Source organism: Schistocerca cancellata, chromosome 10, assembly GCF_023864275.1.
Source record: "Schistocerca cancellata isolate TAMUIC-IGC-003103 chromosome 10, iqSchCanc2.1, whole genome shotgun sequence".
Classification (NCBI taxonomy): Eukaryota; Metazoa; Arthropoda; class Insecta; order Orthoptera; family Acrididae; genus Schistocerca; species Schistocerca cancellata.
Window position 1 is genome coordinate 162,445,258 of NC_064635.1, and position 16,442 is coordinate 162,461,699.

A 16,442-nucleotide genomic window follows, 5' to 3' on the forward strand; every position below is an offset into this window, starting at 1 on the left:
AAGTGACATCGAAAGAGAACAGATTTTTATGGCCCAGCGACTGGGACGAGCATTTCAATATGGTGAGTCTTCTCTGCTGTACGTGTGCTACTATTATGGGTGTCTGTGGAAAATGGCTGAAGGATGGTGAAACCTCGAGTAGATGGCAAGATGCTGGATTTCGATACATCGTCACGGAATTCGGTCAGAGGCTTGCCCGACATATGAAGTGGGATCTGTGCCAGATCCGACGACAGAGTACAGTGCCAGTGTATGTAAAAGTGTTTTGGAGTACGCTGTTTGCTGAACATTGTTGAAAGTGAGGCTCTGCAGCAGACCACATCTACTTCATCCAGTATCGACCCAACAAACTGTCAGCCGAGATTGCAGTGGGCGCAGGTAATTGAGATTGGGCCGTGGATCGACGGAAACTTGTCGACAAGTCAGATGAATAACATTTCTTGTTCTACCAGGTTGAGACAGTTGTGTTTAGGTATGCTGTCATCCAGGTGAACAGCTGTTTGAAACGTGTACCGTTATGTGGATAAAGGCTGGTGACGTCTGTGTTATGCTATGGGGGACATTTGCCTGTGCTTACACGGGACACGTGGCAGTTATGACAAGTGCCATGATGACTGGGAGATACTTGAACACTATTGTGGACTACCTGCATCTCTTCACATTTGATGTTTTCTTTGATGGTGATTGCGTGTTTCAGCAAGAGTTTCGTCCAGAATTGTGCTGTGGTTTGTGGAGCAGGATGGTCAACTTACATTTGTATCGTGTCCACCAAATTTGCCCAGTCTGAACCCGATGGACTACAACTCCTGTTCTTTAAGGAACGGGTATTTTGCCCACAAACCACCGACTCGTAACTTAAGGAGTTGCATGACATTTACATAGACATCTAATGTGACATTCCTCTGGAAACCTTCCAAGGATGTATCAAATCCATGCTGTGCCAAATTACTGCCATATTGCATTCCTAAGGTGGACCCACGTGCTATTGAGCAAGTCACCATAATACAATGGCTTATCAGTGTACATTTACGTCTGTGCTTTGGAAGCCACCATTCGTTAATGTAGTAGTACTTATGGTACTTGGTTTACCTAGGAATATAAAGACTGTTTCAGAAATATTTTTACAAACTTTGGGGAGATGTACCTTACAGCAAAACTAGTAAAAAGTTCATATAAACATATATCTGAATCCCTGGCATTATAGTTATTAATGAAAGTTGACATTTAGGGGCTTTCCATGCACAGCCCAATAATACCACTTTCCTATGCACCCGTTTGACTGATCATTTCCTAGATGGAGTTGTGTTGCCAGGGAGGCTTGTTCACATTCATCATTGTTCTGTCCTGAACGTGCTCATTTCCAACACGGCAGGATACTCATTTCATGAGCAGTCAGAAATAATTTTTTTTTGTACAGCTGTGCAAATGAAAATGGACACAAGGCTGTAACACGTGGCATTTCCAGGCCGAAGGTAGCCGAGTTATCCAACCTTTGGCACTGTGTATCGTCGTGTTGCTGAGACAGGATCCGTAGCACTACAGACTGTTGACTGACAAAAAGACTACATGTTGCTCGTACGTCTGGACGGAAGAGCAAGTTCTGCTGGCAGCCGACAAGTAGCCAGGTTTCAGTGCAAGACAAGTGGCCTTGCTATGTAGTACATCTCCTCCTTCGGCATGGAGGATACTTCTTGAGGAGTACGAGTCATGTTCAGCATGTGCAGGAGCTTACGCCTGCTGATCACCCACTCTGGAGGACTTCTGCTGATGGTTTGTTGCACAGGCTGTCAGTGAGCAGTTTGCCTCTTCACTTTTCATTTCAGTCTGTGTTAAAGATGCACTACGTAGTACCCTTTATATTGACTGTAAGGAATGGAGACATAGAGGATCACCAGTTCCATGGCCTGTACCTTCCCCCAATCTCAGTCCTTTGGATTATTATCTCTGTGGGGACCTGCAGCAGACCACCCTCATGCAGAAACTAATCATCAGCATGTCGTGGTCCCCCCTGCGGGTCCGGGGTAAGAATAGGCCCGAGGTATTCCTGCCTGTCGTACGAGGCGACTAAAAGGAGTTCAACCGTTTCGGCCTTCCATGTGATGGTCCCCCTTGGGGTTTGACCTCCATTTTTCTAAATTTCTACAGAAGTACGAGCCTTTTGGGGAAGGACACCTTACGTGGTGTACCACTGGTCCTAAGTGCACTCAGACCTTGGCACTCAGCATTGCACCGGCGTTGTAACCATACCCACTATTGCTCAAATTGGGCCTAAACGCCTTTTGGGTTGTCCCAGTTACGCCCATAGTGCGTCTCCATCTGCACCAGCGATCATGATGGACTTTCCATGGCACCAGAAATCCAGCACGGTAGCCAGCCCGTTGTGGTGGGGTCGTCATGCACCCTCTAGGTTGTAGCCCCCTGACAACACAGGGATCGTACTGCCGATACCTGAGCTGCACCCTCCCCACGTCGGCCAAGGAGTAGATGCCCGTCTCCTTGGGGCATCAGGACTCCCGGCAATGGTCATCCTGCCAGGTGGCCCTTGCTGCGGCTGGGTGGCGCCCGTGGGGAGAGCCCCTGGTCGGAGTGGGTGGTATCGGGGTGGACGTTTCGCAGATGAAACGTCACCACGTATCGGGTCGCTCTGCGGCCGAGTCTTTTAAAAGAAAAAGTACCGTTTCTGGTTCTGGTTCTCCTGCCCCTTCCCCCTTGGCCACTCCATGGGAGGAGGGACAGGCCCGCCGGCTTGGAGCGAAGTACTTCCCCCGCTATTTGGTCTGTTCTCGGACCGATGGGGGGACATTCGCCACCTCCAAGCCCATGTTCTTTGTTCAGCACATTGAGGACATCTTCGGGGAAATCGAGGCTCTCAGCAAGATGCGTTCAGGGTCCGTACTTATCAAGACCACGTCCGCCACACAGTCGGCGGCGCTCCAGGCGTGCGACCGCCTAGGGGACATCCCAGTCTCCATTGTCCCACATCTGGCACTCAATAGGACGCAGGGGGTTATTTTTCATCGTGACCTCCTGCTACAATCTGATGAGGAGCTCAGGGCCAACCTGGAGCGCCGAGGCGTGCATTTCGTCCGGCGAGTCCAGCGCGGCCCAAAGACCGTCGCATCGACACTGGGGCCTTTATCCTCGCCTTCGAGGGGGACGTTCTCCCAGAGAAGGTAAAGGTAATGTGCTACCGGTGTGACGTGCGACCCTACGTTCCGCCTCCTATGCGCTGTTTTAGGTGTTTGCGCTTTGGGCACATGTCGTCACGGTGTGAGGCTGAGCCCCTCTGTGGCGATTGTGGCCGTCCTCTTCGTGAGGAACATACATGCACCCCACCACCTCGGTGCGTTAATTGTCCTGGCGTCCACTCGCCTAGATCCTCAGACTGCCCCGCATATCAGAAGGAGAAGAAGATACAAGAAATCAAAACTTTGGATCGGCTGTCTTATTCTGAGGCCAGGAAGAAGTACGACCGCCTCCATCCCGTGCCATTGACCACTTCATTTGCCTCAGTTGTGTCCACTCCTTCCGCGGTATCCTCACCCCTCTCCTGTCCCCCCTCCGCCTCCTCCGCCCATCAGGGGGCTCTGCCTCCGCCTCCCAAATCCCTCCCTTCCAAATCCTCCTCCCCCGTGGCCCCCACCCCCTCTGCCCCAGGGGCCATCCTTCCTCCTCCTTCCCCCCACACGCCACCTGAGAAGCGATCCTCTTCTCAGGCGTCCATCGGGGAAACGTTCCGGACCCCGGCTTCCGAGGTCCGGCGTTCCAAAACGGACCCCGCGCGTGAGGACCTTCTTCGGGTCCAGCCCACCATCCCTGTGCCTCCTCGGCCTTCCAAGAAGGCCTCCAAGAAGAAATCTTTATCCCCCTCTCCACCCCGGCGCGTTTCGACTGACGCTCCATCCGTGAGTCGCCGCTCCCGGCCGTCCTCAGTTTCGCCGGGACGCTCTGCTGCCAGGCGCTCAGCTGGCCTTTCGTCGGCAAATGATGCTGCCCCTCCTACACAACCAGGGACAGCGGCCGCAGCTGGCGACCAGTCGATGGAACCGGATCTGCCTCCCGTCGGTTGTAGCGTTGTTCCCTCGCAACCTGGTCCTCCGCGGCCGTCGAGGTGACCAGCTCTTCCCCCGTCTCGTTTCCACAACTTTTTGACTAGCGATGGCGTTGTTTCATTGGAACATAAGAGGTATTCGATCTCATCTGGAGGAATTACAACTGCTCCTCCGCCTGCACTGTCCGCTCGTCCTTGGACTCCAGGAAACCAAGTTGCGCCCGACTGACCGTATTGCCTTTACCCACTATACCTCGGAGCGGTATGACCTTACCCCTGTGGACGGTGTCCCAGCTCATGGTGGGGTCATGTTGCTCATTCGGGACGACGTCTATTACCATCCCATCCCATTGACCACCCCACTCCAAGCAATAGCTGTCCGCATTACTCTTTCTGCTTTTACTTTTTCAGTTTGTACCATCTACACTCCACCGTCGTCTGCCGTTAGTCGGGCTGACATGATGCACCTGATCGTTCAGCTTCCCCCGCCGTTTTTATTGTTTGGCGACTTCAATGCCCATCATCCCCTTTGGGGCTCTCCTGCATCCTGTCCAAGAGGCTCACTCTTGGCAGATGTCTTCAACCATCTCAATCTTGTCTGCCTCAATACCGGCGCCCCGACTTTCCTCTCGGACTCCACTCATACCTTCTCCCACTTGGACCTCTCAATATGTTCTACCACTCTTGCCCGTCGGTTCGAGTGGTATGTCCTTTCTGACACCTATTCGAGCGACCACTTCCCCTGTGTCGTTCGTCTCCTGCACCACACCCCATCCCCACGTCCTTTGAGCTGGAACATACAGAAAGCTGACTGGGGACTTTACTCATCCCTGGCGACCTTTCCGGACCACGATTTTCCCAGTTGTGACAGTCAGGTCGAATACCTCTCGGCTGTTATCATCCATGCTGCCGAACGTTCCATTCCTCGTACTACTTCTTCACGTCGCGTTTCCGTCCCCTGGTGGAACGAGGCTTGTAGGGACGCTATCCGTGCTCGACGACGTGCTTTACGCACCTTTCGCCGCCATCCTACGTTGGCGAATTGTATTGAATACAAACGACTCCGAGCGCAATGCCGTAGAGTCATCAAAGACAGCAAAAAAGCTTGTTGGGCCTCTTTCACCGGCTCCTTTAACAGTTTTACTCCTTCTTCCGTCGTTTGGGGTAGCCTGCGCCGGCTGTCGGGCATTAAGGCCCACTCCTCGGTACCTGGCCTGACCTCAGGTAATGCGGTCCTTGTTGATCCGGTGGCTGTCGCCAACGCCTTTGGCCGCTTTTTCGAGGAGGTTTCAAGCTCCGCCCATTACCATCCTGCCTTCCTTCCCAGGAAAGAGGCAGAAGAGGCTCGGCGACCTTCCTTCCACTCGCTGAATCTGGAAACCTATAATGCCCCCTTTACTATGCGGGAACTCGAACGTGCGCTTGCACTGTCCCGGTCCTCTGCTCCGGGGCCGGATGCCATTCACGTTCAGATGCTGGCACACCTTTCTCCGGCGGGCAAAAGCTTCCTTCTCCGTACCTACAATCGCGTCTGGACCGAAGGTCAAGTCCCCATGCGTTGGCGTGACGCCGTTGTTGTTCCTATACCCAAACCCGGGAAGGATAGACACCTTCCTTCTAGTTACCGCCCCATTTCTCTTACAAGCTGTGTCTGTAAGGTGATGGAGCGCATGGTTAATGCTCGGTTAGTCTGGATTCTTGAATCTCGACGGCTCCTTACTAATGTCCAATGTGGCTTTCGTCGCCGCCGCTCCGCTGTTGACCACCTCGTGACCTTGTCGACATTCATCATGAACAACTTTTTGCGAAGGCGCCAAACGGTAGCCGTGTTCTTCGACTTGGAGAAGGCTTATGACACCTGTTGGAGAGGAGGTATCCTCCGCACTATGCACAGGTGGGGCCTACGCGGTCGCCTGCCCCTTTTTATTGATTCCTTTTTAACGGATCGAAAGTTTAGGGTACGTGTGGGCTCCGTATTGTCCGACGTCTTCCTCCAGGAGAACGGAGTGCCTCAGGGCTCCGTCTTGAGCGTAGCCCTTTTTGCCATCGCGATCAATCCCATTATGGATTGCATTCCACCTAATGTCTCAGGCTCTCTCTTTGTCGATGACTTTGCGATCTACTGCAGTGCCCAGAGAACATGCCTCCTGGAGCGCTGCCTTCAGCGTTGTCTAGACAGTCTCTACTCATGGAGCGTGGCAAATGGCTTCCGGTTCTCTGAAGAAAAGACGGTTTGTATCAACTTTTGGCGATATAAAGCGTTCCTTCCGCCATCCTTACATCTCGGTCCCGTTGTTCTCCCATTCGTGGTCACAACTAAGTTTCTAGGGCTCACGTTGGACAGGAAACTGTGTTGGTCTCCACACGTCTCTTATTTGGCGGCCCGTTGTACACGTTCCCTTAATGTCCTCAGAGTTCTTAGCGGTTCATCTTGGGGAGCGGATCGCACTGTCCTGCTTCGTTTGTATTGGTCCTTAGTCCGATCGAAGCTGGATTATGGGAGCTTCGTCTACTCGTCCGCTCGGCCGTCCCTCTTACGCCGGCTCAACTCCATCCACCATCGGGGGTTACGTCTTGCGACCGGAGCCTTCTACACTAGTCCTGTCGAGAGTCTTTATGCTGAAGCTGCCGAGTTACCGTTGACCTACCGGCGCGACGTACTGCTGTGTCGGTATGCCTGCCGGCTGTCGTCTATGCCCGACCACCCCACTTACAAGTCCTTCTTCGCCGATTCTCTCGACCGTCAGTACGGGTTGTATGTGTCTGCCCTGCTGCCCCCCGTAGTCCGCTTCCGTCGCCTGCTTCGACAATTGGATTTTGCCCTCCCTACCACCTTCAGAGAGGGAGAGAGCCCGACACCACCTTGGCTCCAGGCTCCGGTTCATATTTATCTCGACCTCAGCTCACTCCCGAAGGATGGTACTCCGGCTGCAATGTATTGCTCACGGTTTGCCGAACTTCGTGCTCGACTTGCCGGTCACACCTTTATTTACACCGATGGCTCCAAAACTGACGATGGTGTCGGCTGTGCCTTTGTCGTCGGGGCCGCCACATTTAAATACAGGCTCCTCGACCAATGTTCCAGCTTTACGGCCGAGCTTTTTGCTCTCCATCAGGCCGTTCAGTATGCCCGCCGCCACCACCATTCATCATATGTACTCTGCTCTGACTCACTCAGTGCTCTTCAGAGCCTTGGAGCTCCCTATCCGGTCCATCCCTTGATACAACGGATACAGCAGTCCCTCCATTCTTTGGCTGATAACGGTGGTTCTGTCAGCTTTCTGTGGGTTCCCGGACATGTGGGAGTGCCTGGGAATGAGGCTGCGGATGCTGCAGCCAGGGCTGCAGTCCTCCTGCCTCGGCCAGCCTCCCATTGTGTCCCGTCATCCGACGTTCGTGGGGATGTCTGTAAGAGGCTTGTGTCGTTGTGGTGGGATGCTTGGTCATCCCTCCAAGGAAACAAGCTCCGGGCAGTAAAACCGCTACCAACTGCTTGGACAACATCCTCCCGACCATCTCGGCGCGAGGAGGTCCTTCTGACCAGGTTGCGGATTGGGCATTGCCGGTTTAGCCACCGCTACCTGCTCTCCGGTGACCCAGCCCCGCAGTGCCCTTGTGGTCAGGCATTAACAGTGCGCCATGTTTTATTGTCGTGTCCCCGTTTTAGTCAATTTCGTGTTGTCCTGTCCCTGCCATCTACTTTACCGGCTGTTTTAGCTGATGACGCTCGAGCAGCTGCTCGTATTCTGCGTTTTATAACTTTAACTGGCTTGTCCAAGGACATTTAATCTTTTTACTTATTTTGTCTGCATCTTTGTCGGGTCCTTCTGGTGTCCCCTCCATCCCCTTGAGTTTTACCAGATTCCATGTGCTCAAACAACAGTGACTGGGCGCTAATGACCTCAGCAGTTGAGCGCCCTTAAACCCAACCAAAAAAAAAAAAAAAAGCATGTCGTGGAATCCTGGAAAATCTTTTGAAACTGTTGGTGTATCTGAAAAGGTGTGACAGTCCATGATTCGACAGGTGTGTGCAGGTTTATAAGCACGAGGACAACATTTTGAGCATTCGTTATGAGTTTGTGTTGATGAGCTCTAATCACCAAAGTGTAAACTTTCATTAGTAACACGAAAATGGATTTTTGTATACATGTTTGTATGAACCTTTTTGTTCTTTTTTGGTGTAAGGAACTTGTCTCCAAACTTTGTAGAAATATTTTTGAAGCTCCCTGTATGTATATTCCTTCTCCTTTAAACAGATGAAGCCATAGTTTTGAACTAACAATTCTACATATGAAACAATCTACTTACTAAGCAGTATCAGGAGAGAACACACACAAAAGTTATGGAATGTGCAAGCTTTCAGAGCCAATGGCTCTTCCTCCTGGCAGAAGGGTCTTAGGGAAAGGAAGAGGTATGAAGGAAAAAAAATGGCGAGGTATAAGAAATAGAGAGAGTTACTGGATGATAAGTATCACCCGACTCAGTAATCTGGGCAACTTTCCAGCTTTGATAATGCACCCTCCGTTGGGTCCTCATTTATATTCGAAAATTTGAAGGAAAAATATCATACAAACTAGAGCAAAAAAATTCTATCATCTTATGTGGGGTAGATTAAGAGTAAGACTGCAGATGAGTAAGACTGGCAATCTCAAATACATTTGTGGTCGATTTGTAACTCTCAAATTTTTTTTGCATTGTGTTCCATCTTTTGATAATTTTATTCTGTCATCATACATAACGTTAATTGCCACGGACAACTGCGGCAGTCCTTAATTTTCCTCTCGTGGAACACAGCTGAAGGAGCGTGACGCCAAACTGGAGGAGGCGGGTGACCTGCACCGTTTCCTGCGCGACCTGGACCACTTCCAGGCCTGGCTGACCAAGACACAGACCGACGTGGCCTCTGAGGACACTCCAGCATCGCTGGCTGAGGCAGAGCAGCTGCTGAGCCAGCACCAGACCATCCGCGAGGAGATAGACAACTACAGGGACGACTACACCAAGATGATGGAGTACGGAGAGCGCATCACTGCCGTAAGTGCGGTTGAGGCCATTTTAATATTAATACGCTCGGCTCAAGTAGGTTTATGTTTCACCAGTCATTTCTATCGCAAATTCAAATAGCCAAAAAATTAGTCCTTACCATTAGAAACAAATATTACTAATTCAAAATTAGGCTATTTAATATCCGAAACTCAGTTTTAGGCTTCTGTTAAACTTGTCAGAAGAATTTATCATACATCAAATAACATAATAATGATCCACAGTGATTAATTTTATCCTTACCCATCCTTGGTTGTGGAATGAGGTACAATTTTTCTATAGCTTCAGTATAAAAATAATGAGAATTTATTTGGCTTATCCGTCGCAATTTACATTTTTATGCAGCACATTCACAGCCCTGGTAGTGGTGGAATATACCCTTCCGTTAATCTTTCCTCCAGTTCTAAGCATTGACAATTTTATTAATAAAAAAATTAATGTAGAGGGGGAAAGTAATGATGACAAAATGTTTGTGGTGATCCTAATGTTAAACTACTACAACCCTTCCAATATTTTATTGTAAAACAGGATACTTACCTGCACTAGAGCACTGTTGTTTGTATTATAATTATCAATTGCACCTTACTGTACATTTTAAAAACACGAGGGGACATATTCTTGGACAGTACTTATCCTCGGAAGGTAAAATATCTGTTGTGACGCAAAAGAGAGAAAGAAAAGGATTGTAGCTTTCAGAAATGTTAGCCCTTTGCCCATGAAGAAAAAAGATTAGATTGGGAAGGAGGGACAGTTCATTCAGGCCACAGGTTGAGTGGAAATAAAGAGTTTAAGCCCTTGAGACACAATCTCATTATCTCTGAGCCCTTGCCCTTCACATTTGTCACCTCACGCCCTCACAGCAGCGGGATTTCCTCAACACAGGGTCTGACTGACCAACCTTCCTCCCTCCAGGAGGTGTAAGTATTGGGCAGCCGTTCTATATCCCTGTAATATTACAGTTTTTCCAACTGGTATTTCCGTTCGTCATACATTTTGGCACTCGTAATCAGTGTTTGTCTCGGATACATAGAACTGAGCAGAAATGACTGTGGATGGGGTAGATCCCTCATTGTATCATCATCATTACCTATGTGATATGCTTCAACAGGACTTGTAGTGAATTTTTATGCAAGCTGCACAAATGTGTTTTTTTGCAGAGCACCACTTCACTAAAAATTAAGCCATCAGCTATAACATTAAAAAATGTGCAGCAATTTCATTTTTTTTTGAGTGTGAATATGTCAGTATTTAAATTGTATATCCCATCTCATTTATTGATACCAGTTTTTCTTATTTCACGTGAAAGTAACTATTTCACACGCACTAAGCTTTGGTAGAAATGAAGGAGAGGCAAGTGTCAGAAAAAGAAATTAAAAGCAAATGGTGGTTGGATACAAGAACCGTTAGATTTGTAGTCTGACAGTTGCCTGTTTAGCCACCTAGTTTCTTACTTACGTATATTGTGATTTCAGATCATTGTACAATAATAACTCTCATTAAGATTGGGGGCCAATATTTTATTTTTTTAGTCGGTATGCCACGCTACTAGCTTATTATAGTGCTAACTCGAAGGACCAGAATGGAGGTATACAATCTACAGTACCCCACTGCTAAAATGTCATAACAGTGTCAGAGGTCTTCTAGGGCACGCAATCGATCTGCAGCATTTAATGTTGTCAATTTCTCCTGTGCTGTTCCATTATTTACTACACTGTATTTGCAAGTAGACACAGAGACCTGAGCAGACTGTCGTGTGCAGGAGCCCTCGACGCAGGACGACCCGCAGTACATGTTCCTGCGGGAGCGGCTGAAGGCGTTGCGTGACGGCTGGGAGGAGCTGCACCAGATGTGGGAGAACCGGCAGCAGCTGCTGTCGCAGTCGCTTAACCTGCAGATGTTCGACCGCGACGCCAAGCAGGCCGAGGTGCTGCTGGCCCAGCAGGAGCACGTGCTCAGTAAGGACGAGACGCCGGTGAGTGGAAAATGTTTAGCAGAAATCTGCTCTCGGTCCCCTATTTACAGACTCCTTGTAGTGACCAGAAGCTGTGGAGTTGCGCAGACTCTTAAATTTGCTACCCCCCAGTCATCTTCTTTGTGTTGTGAGGAACTGAAGGCTATAGCCTTGTGTGGAAACACATCCGATGACGCAAAATAGAAACCGAAGTTTTACTTGTATTTGTTTTCAGCCACAATGGAAACTGCAAATAGTCTGCTCGTGCACATTCCACAGCTTCCAGATTGTGTTGGCAAAGTGATTTTGAGGAAAAAGGCGGTAGAATATGGCAACATGGTGCAGGTACCAATTGACCGTTTATTCAATCACATGAACAGAAACTTTGAGATAAGAAGTAAAGACAGTCATAACAGGAGCAAATGTGATGAAGCAGTAAACAAAAATTGCTACTTTAGAGAAGTGTAGGGCACAGAAATAATTTATTATTCGTAATACAAGAAAGTTATGTCGTTGAAGCCTTGAAGAGAAGTGCCATGGGTAATGAGATGCACTTGGTGCATGTACACATTTTATTTATTCTCTCTCTCTCTCTCTCTCTCTCTTTCTCTTTCTCTTTCTCTCATCATAGTATCCTGTTCATCAGTTTCACAATGTTGAGTAGAAGCTGGTTATTATCCTTGCTCAGCCTCAGATAATTTTAAAACTGATATTGGTCCTCAAAAACAATGTATTTTTTTTTAAGAAATGCTAAGCTTCCTCTTTCCTTCTGTCTGCTCGTCCGTTTATTTCATCCTTAATAATTGTATTCATGGGGGACTGGAATTCGATAGTAGGAAAATGAAGAGAAGGAAAAGTAGTAGTTGGCATATGGACTGGGGGAAAGGAATGAAAGAGGAAGCTGCCTGGTAGAATTTTGCACAGGGTATAATTCAGTCATGGTTAACACTTTGTTTAAGAATCCTGAGAGAAAATTATATACATGGAGGAGACCTGGAGACGCCAGAAGGTTTCAGATTGATTGTACAATGGTTGGACAGAGATATAGGAACCAGGTTTTAAATTGCAAGACATTTCCAGGGGCAGACGTGGACTCTGACCACAATTTATTGGTTATGAACTGCAGATTAAAACTGAAGAAACTGAAAAAAGGCAGGAATTTAAGGAGATGGATCGGGATAAACTGGAAGTACCAGAGGTTGTAGGGGGTTTCAGGGGGAAGAGATACAGTAGAAGAAAATGGGTAGCTTGGAGAGATGAAATAGTGAAGGCAGCAGATGATAAAGTACCTCATCTTTTTGATGAGGGCTAGTCGAAATCCTTGGGTAACAGAAGAGATATTTAATTGATGAGAGGAGAAAATATAAAAATGCAATAACTGAAGCAGGTGAAAGGGAATACAAATGTCAAAAAAATGAGATTGACAGGAAGTGCAAAATGACTACGCAGGAATGGCTAGAGGAGAAATCTAAGGTTTTAGAAGTAAATTTCACTAGAGGAAAGATATACTGCCTACAGGAAAATTAGAGAGACCGTTGTAGAAAAGAGAACCACCTGTATTAATATCAAGAGCTCAGATAGAAAATCAATACTAAGAAAAGGGAAAGCAGAAAGGTGGAAGGAGTATATAGAGGTTCTTTGCAAAGGAGATGCACTTGAAGGCAATATTATGGAAGTGAAGAGGACATAGAGGAACATGAGAAGGGAGATGTGATACTGCATGAATTTGACAAAGCACTTAAACACCCAATTCAAAACAAGGTCCCGGGAGTAGACAACATTCCATTAGAGCTACTGATAGCCTTGGGAGAGTCAGCAGTGACAAAACTTGTACATCTGGTGAGCAAGATGTATGAGACTTAAAGACTTAAAGAATATATTGATCCCAGTTCCAAAGAAAGCAGGTGCTGATTGGTGTGAAAATTACCAAGCTATCAGTTCAATAAGTAATGGCTGCAAAATACTGACTCACTGTAGGGGTTAAGCTACTGGGTTCTATTACTTTAGAAGTCTTCGAGCTACTCGCATCTCTTCAACAACCTACTCCGTGTTCTTGGTCCTTTAACAGTCTGCAGTGTGACACTGTGTCTAACTTTTTTGGGAATCTAGAAATATGAGAATCTGCCTATTGCCCTTGTCCATTTTTCGCATAATATTGTATGAAAACGATGAGCTGTGTTGTATGTGAGTGATGGTTTCTAAATTTGTGGCTAGAAGCTTTTTCTCTTGAGAAAATTTACTACAGTCACATATAGAGTATGCTCAAGAATTTGCAGCAAATTGACATTGATATTGGTACGAAATTTTGCTAGTCGGCTCTTCTATCCTTCTTACACATGGGAAATGTCCGCCCTCTTTCCAGTTGCTTGGTGTTTCCACTGACAGATATTTGTGATAAATGCGTGGGACCAATTCCTTGGAGTACTGTCTGTAAAGCATAATTGGGATTCTGTGCAAATCTGGCAATTTATTTGTTTAAACTCTTTCAGCTGCTTTTCAATGCCAAGGATGTCTCTTTCTGTGTTCTTTGTACAGGAGTTTGTGTGGCGATCAATTGATGGTGTAGTCAATCTGTTCTTCCTGCGTCAATAATTTATTAAACGTGAAATTTAAAATGGCTTTCTTTTTACTGTCTTGTGGTACCATAAAAGATGAGTAACAAGTGACTGAATAGAAGCCTTAGATTCATTTGATGATTTCTTATGTAGTACCTGAATTTTCTAGGATTCTTGACAAGATCTTTCACTAATGTAAACGATGGTGGAAATTGTAGGTTTGACATTTCGATCTTTATATAGATGCACAAAGGTCTTCTGCCTGTTCAGTTTAGCTTTCTTTATTGAACTGAAAGTACAATAATCTCAGATTTCTCAGCATTTCAGTCAATTCAACAGTTAATAATTATGGCAACATTAAGGATGATAGTTTGTTTGCAAATTAAAGAATTTGAAAGTTTCTTATTTGAGAGCACTGTTATGTTATTTTTATTGTGTTGTTGACGTGTTGTGCATTTAATTTTTGTCTAATATATCCATTTTTTTATTTTTCACTGTATTCATTCCAAATACGGTTAATACGTGATTGTAACATTAAATACACACTTTCCAGACACGAGGTAGTGTGTGTTTCTTGATGATTTTAAGACAGCTACTCCTATTATCTGCTGTTGCTGCAGAAATTAAAATAAATAAATGCCATGACTGAGCTGTAGTAAGTACACTGTACTTCACAGTGACTTAATTTATGATAGAATACTTAAAATTATGAGTTCCAGTACAGCACTCGTGGCTGCCGCATCGCGGTCGCGAAGTGGTGCCGAGGCAGTTCCAGATAAGTTTTATAGTCTGACGATAATTTATGGATTTGTAGTTTTAGCTTGACAATGTCCACTATGGACAAACGGTAGTTACTGTGTTTTTGAAGAAGGTTGGGTTATCCCGACTGAAATCTAGGTAAACTCTAGGTAAACGGTGCAACTGAGGCTGTTGATTATTTAAATTAAAATTAATATTTATACAGTTGCTGACAGGGCAGCGAAATGTTGAAGATATTTAAGTTTTAGCGGTGCTGAAATATCTCTGACGGATCTGTCACTCAGGTGACATCCAATGACTAGTTCAACTTAAAATTATCAGTATAATTGTGCTTTGTTCCTCACAGTTCAGGACTGAGTCATACAGAGTCCAGTGTGTTTTGCTCTGAATGTAAGATGGGTATATCAAGTGTTAAAATAAAAATACTTAATTAAAAAATACTCAGACAAACAATGGAAATTCCAGGGTGGAATAACAATAATATGGAAAGAATAGATTGCCTGCTGTTCATAGTAAACTCTGTGCCTGTATTTGAACACTTAAACAGCTCTTCTGGTATCATGTATACTGGTTTCTAGGTTATTTAATTCATAAACCCAAAAGTCATGCACAATGCCCTTTAACTGTTAAACGTTTTTTGCAGACCAACTTGGAACAGGCAGAGAACTTGATTAAGAGGCACGAGGCATTCCTTACTACAATGGAAGCAAATGATGACAAAATCAACAATGTAGTTCAGTTTGCAAGCCGCCTGTGTGACGAAGGACACTTTGCAGGTGAGGGGTGTGTGTGTGTGTGTGTGTGTGTGTGTGTGTGTGTGTGTGTGTGTGTGTGTGTGTAGATTAATTTTCGTAAAGAAAAAAGTTAGTTAATGTGATTTGAGATATTGGTGATTAACTGCAATGAGGCAACATCTTAAATAAAGCCAGAATAATGTAATTTGAAAAGTTGTATCAGAAGATGGTACAGAAACTGAGTATGTCCAGCCCAACTGGCCTTAAAACTGAGATTGCTGGCATATTAAAAAGATGATCAGGGTTGAATCTCCTGGTCCCGGCGGAGGTTCGAGTCCTCCCTCGGGCTTGGGTGTGTGTGTTTGTCCTTAGGATAATTTAGATTAAGTAGTGTGTAAGCTTAAGAACTGATGACCTTAGCAGTTAAGTCCCATAATATTTCACACACATTTGAACATTTTGAATCTCCTTTTGATAATCTCAATATAACTAGAGCACATGGGAATAGCAGGGAGGGGAAATGGATGTGTGTTCTCTGTGTGGGAACTAGGACTGTTGCTTTAATACAACCATTTCACTTGCCTCTTGTTCATTAGAGTTGCAGCATACATGATTACAACTGTTGTTGTTTTAGTGTTTTGTACATTTCAATCTATAAATAAAATATAGATTAATCCCTTTTTGTAAAAATCAATTTCAAAAAGTTTCCAGAATACAACAGTGCTTTATAAAAGTTATATGTGTTGTTATTTCTAAACATCTTTTAAGATGATTTTACAAATTTTGACTACTTTCATGTCGTCTCTATGTACTTATCAATTTCCATCATAGTTTCTAATATTCACCTTGTCTCAAAATGCTAAAATTAGAAACCTTTTTATGAAGTGTTAGAGTTTGAACATAACTTTAGAAAATTTGTACATATAGGTGCATGTCTTTTAGAAAACTTTCCAGAGCATATTTTATGTCTTTGTAGGATATGCCTTGTATTGTGAGTGAATTAAAGAATTTCCTGTTGGCCATATCATCCTACTCACATGGAAAGTGTCTTTGAAGGGATTCTCAAAAGTAACTTAAGAAATAAGTGAAGTTTTTGTTACAATTCTTTTGTTCTATTTTGTATTGGCTCTTACATATTAAATATTTCTCAACTTTGGTTTTTGAAAAATAAAATTAATGTCTTAAGCTTCTTGCCGTATTCTAGAGGATGGGTATGGTGGTTGGTCTATTATGGTTAGTAAAATAACAGCGCATCGCTGTTACTGCCTCATTCTTCTGTATAAACTACTGCAGAATAACTGTGCTGTGAAAGTAGTAGTAAATTGTGATAAGGAAACACAGTTCCAAGA

At 45.5% G+C, this 16,442-nt stretch overlaps 1 protein-coding gene across 5 annotated transcripts in view; it reads left to right on the forward strand.

Moving 5' to 3' along the window:
- LOC126106859 (spectrin beta chain) overlaps positions 1–16,442 on the forward strand; it is a 484,283-nt gene that overhangs the window by 370,868 nt on the left and 96,973 nt on the right. For all 5 annotated transcript variants that reach the window (XM_049913255.1, XM_049913253.1, XM_049913254.1 and 2 more), the window contains exons 19-21: positions 8,846–9,085; positions 10,854–11,066; positions 15,003–15,135. In XM_049913255.1, coding sequence (XP_049769212.1) covers positions 8,846–9,085; positions 10,854–11,066; positions 15,003–15,135 — 586 coding nt within the window. The remainder of the gene's footprint in view (positions 1–8,845; positions 9,086–10,853; positions 11,067–15,002; positions 15,136–16,442) is intronic.